General features: G+C 52.3%; 1 protein-coding gene across 2 annotated transcripts in view; it reads left to right on the top strand.

Moving 5' to 3' along the window:
• The window catches only part of FBLIM1 (filamin binding LIM protein 1), a 27,003-nt gene that overhangs the window by 12,993 nt on the left and 11,161 nt on the right, over positions 1-2,849 (top strand). For both annotated transcript variants that reach the window (XM_008572840.1, XM_008572839.1), the window contains exons 4-5: positions 853-1,043; positions 1,821-1,938. In XM_008572840.1, the coding sequence (XP_008571062.1) occupies positions 853-1,043; positions 1,821-1,938 (309 nt within the window). The remainder of the gene's footprint in view (positions 1-852; positions 1,044-1,820; positions 1,939-2,849) is intronic.

Raw genomic sequence — 2,849 nt, 5'->3', positions numbered from 1 at the left:
AACCCGGGGCCTTGGTGTTATCAGCACCGCACTCTACCGAGTGAGCCACGGGCTGGCCTGGAAGTTAATTCTAGAGATATGATTAGATTGGAGTGTTTTTAGTTTGTTTGGGGGTTTTTTTGTAAGAACAATTCATCCGTCGTGCCATAGCTTCCTGTAATGTCACATGAGTCAGGAGACTCCCCGATGTCTGCTAAGGTTAATCACTGGGTTCAGGTGACGACAGCCTGACCTCTCTTTAGAAAAGTTCCTCATCAACCTTTCACCTAATGTTTTCATCACCTGATGGTCATTACCTGAATCTGTTATAATTTCCTGAGGGTGGCGGTTCCCACACTTGAGCAGCATTAGCGTCACCTGGACGGCTTAAGTGCCACATGGCTGGCCCCACCCACAGAGTTTCTGCCTCTGCAGGCGGGGGCTGGACCAAAAAGTTGCATTTCTAACAAACCCGGGTGATGCTGATGCTGCTGGTCCAAAGACCACAGCTGGGGAGCCACAGCCTTAGGGGTAGATACCGTGGTGGGGGAGGCTGTTGCGGGGCTTTCACAGCCTCTGCTCTCTGAGCCCTTGCCGTGGGGCTCCCACCGTCCATCATCTCATTTAATCCCCACGACAGCCCTAAGTGATTAATGCCCATTTTCCAACTGAGCAAATTGAGACCCAGAGAGATTAAGTCTCTTGCCTGAGGACACGCAGCAAGTCAATGGCAGAGTCAGAGGTGGAACACAGGTCTGGGTGAGCCCGGACCCGAGCCCTTAGCTCCTGCTGTACAGCCTTCTGGGTACGTAGACACCTCCCGTGTCCACCTGCAGAGACTCTGGCCAACCCTCTCTCCCCTTCCGGTTGCAGGATGCTCCCCCCCTCCTCCCACCCTGGCCGGCGAGGACTCACTTGCCGACCTGGACCTCCTCCCACCACCTCCGCCGCCCCCACCGGCATACCTGCCTCTTCCTGATGAGGCACCCCCTCCCTCGATGGGGGCGTCACTCATTTCAGACTTGGAGCAGTTGCACCTGCCGCCACCCCCACCCCCACCACAGGTACTGCCAACCCCGCCAATCCCTTGGTCCCCTGGGTCGCCTGGGCCAGGGGAGACGAAGTCTGCACCTTCTGGGGGTGATAAACCAGGATGTGGTTTGGTCCATTTTCCTGCTTGAGGGAAGTCCCTCTTCCAAGCTTTTTCCAGGCAATAAAAATTGGCTGGGTTTTTCAAGGTCCCTGGAGAGGGGCTGACACACCCTTTCTCCCTCAGGAGCCCCCTTATCCCCTGAGGAAGACATTTCCCTGCATCTGACCTAAGATCCCTTAAGTTGCAGAGGAAACCCATTTTTAATCCTCTCCCTTTAACAGGCCATTGTAGAAATGGGCAAGAATCCCAGGCCAAGGGCTGAGTTCACTTCAGTCCAGTGTCCAAGGGACAACCTGATTCCAAAAGGTTCCTTAGAAGTAGGAGTAACTTTGACTGGTTGAGGGAACCCAGGGCAGGGAGTTGGGAGGCCAAAGCTGCAGCTGCCACTGTGACTTCCCCCCTGAGTGACTTTATTTATTTATTTTATAAAGATGACTGGTAAGGGGATCTTAACCCTTGACTTGGTGTTATCAGCACCACACTCTCCTGAGTGAGCCACGGGCCGGCCCAGCCCCCTGAGCGACTTTAGATAGGTCACTTATCTCCTGGGCCTCAGTTTCCTCCTGTATGCAATGGGGCTAACTGTGCCTGGTGCCACCCAGATGAGGAGCAGAGAGGAGAGGGCTGCATGGGGTTCCTGCTGATGACTCCTCTCCTGACTGCCCCCGAACCCCCCGCATCCCCACAGGTCCCAGAAGAGGGACCTCCAGCCCAGTCTCAGCCCAATCATCTCAGGCCCATGAAGGAGGAGCTGCCGCCTCCCCCAGAAGAGCCTGTCGGCTTCCCTGAGAGAGAGGCATCCACAGGTATGGGCACAGGGCTGGAAGGATTCTGGGGTGGTCCCCAGGGGCCCCGGGGGGGCCAGGATGGGCTTCCGGTTGGAACTAAGAGAGCGGGACGTGTGTGCTCCAGCTCACGTTACAGTGATGGGCTTTTTAGTGGGGCACCACTTTAATTTTTATTTTCTTAACCTTTTTTCCTTTATGACTAAAATCCATTTAAATGTTAATCTGAACAGTTTGCAAATAGCAAACATGGGTTAAGTTTTTTCTCTCTATTTAATTTTTTGAACACCTGATACCTTCACATTGTACAAAACAAAAAGCATAAAAGGGTACACCCTCTGCCCCATCCCCGTATCACCCAGTTTCCTTCCAGATAGGCAACCTCTGTTCCTAACGTCTTGCATGTATGTGTCTGCCACCCTCCTCCCCCATTTTTCCACAAATAGTAGCAAACTTGGCTGCACTGTACTTTGCTTTCTTTCCTTCATACATCACAGAAGCAGTTCCACATCAGAACATAAAGTGGCTCCTGTTCACAGCTGCATAGTATTCCTTAGCAGGGACTTGACCATAATGCATCCAACCAGTTGCCTGTTGATGGATACTTAGGTGCTTTCTTGCTGTAACAAATAATGCTGAGACAAATCCCCTTGCACGTAAATCATTTTTCCCGTTTGCAGAATTTATCTGAGATAAATTCCTAGAAGAGGAAATACTGTGGTCAAAGGGTAGGCGCGTTTGTAATTCTGGTATTTTTGCCAGATTGCCCTCATTAGTCATCCCAACCCACACTCCCACCAGCAGTGTCTGAGTGCTTGTTTCCCGCAGCCTCTAGGGTGCTGTGTTACTTATTTAATGAACAGCTACCAAACGCTGACCATGTGCTGAGCCCTGCTGCAGGCTCTGAGTGGACGAGACTGAGTCCTTGTCTG

The sequence above is a fragment of the Galeopterus variegatus genome, unplaced genomic scaffold (genome assembly GCF_000696425.1).
Source record: "Galeopterus variegatus unplaced genomic scaffold, G_variegatus-3.0.2 Scaffold843, whole genome shotgun sequence".
Lineage (NCBI taxonomy): Eukaryota > Metazoa > Chordata > Mammalia > Dermoptera > Cynocephalidae > Galeopterus > Galeopterus variegatus.
The sequence above is the reverse complement of the archived record's forward strand: the minus strand, read 5'-3'. Positions and strand labels throughout refer to the sequence as shown.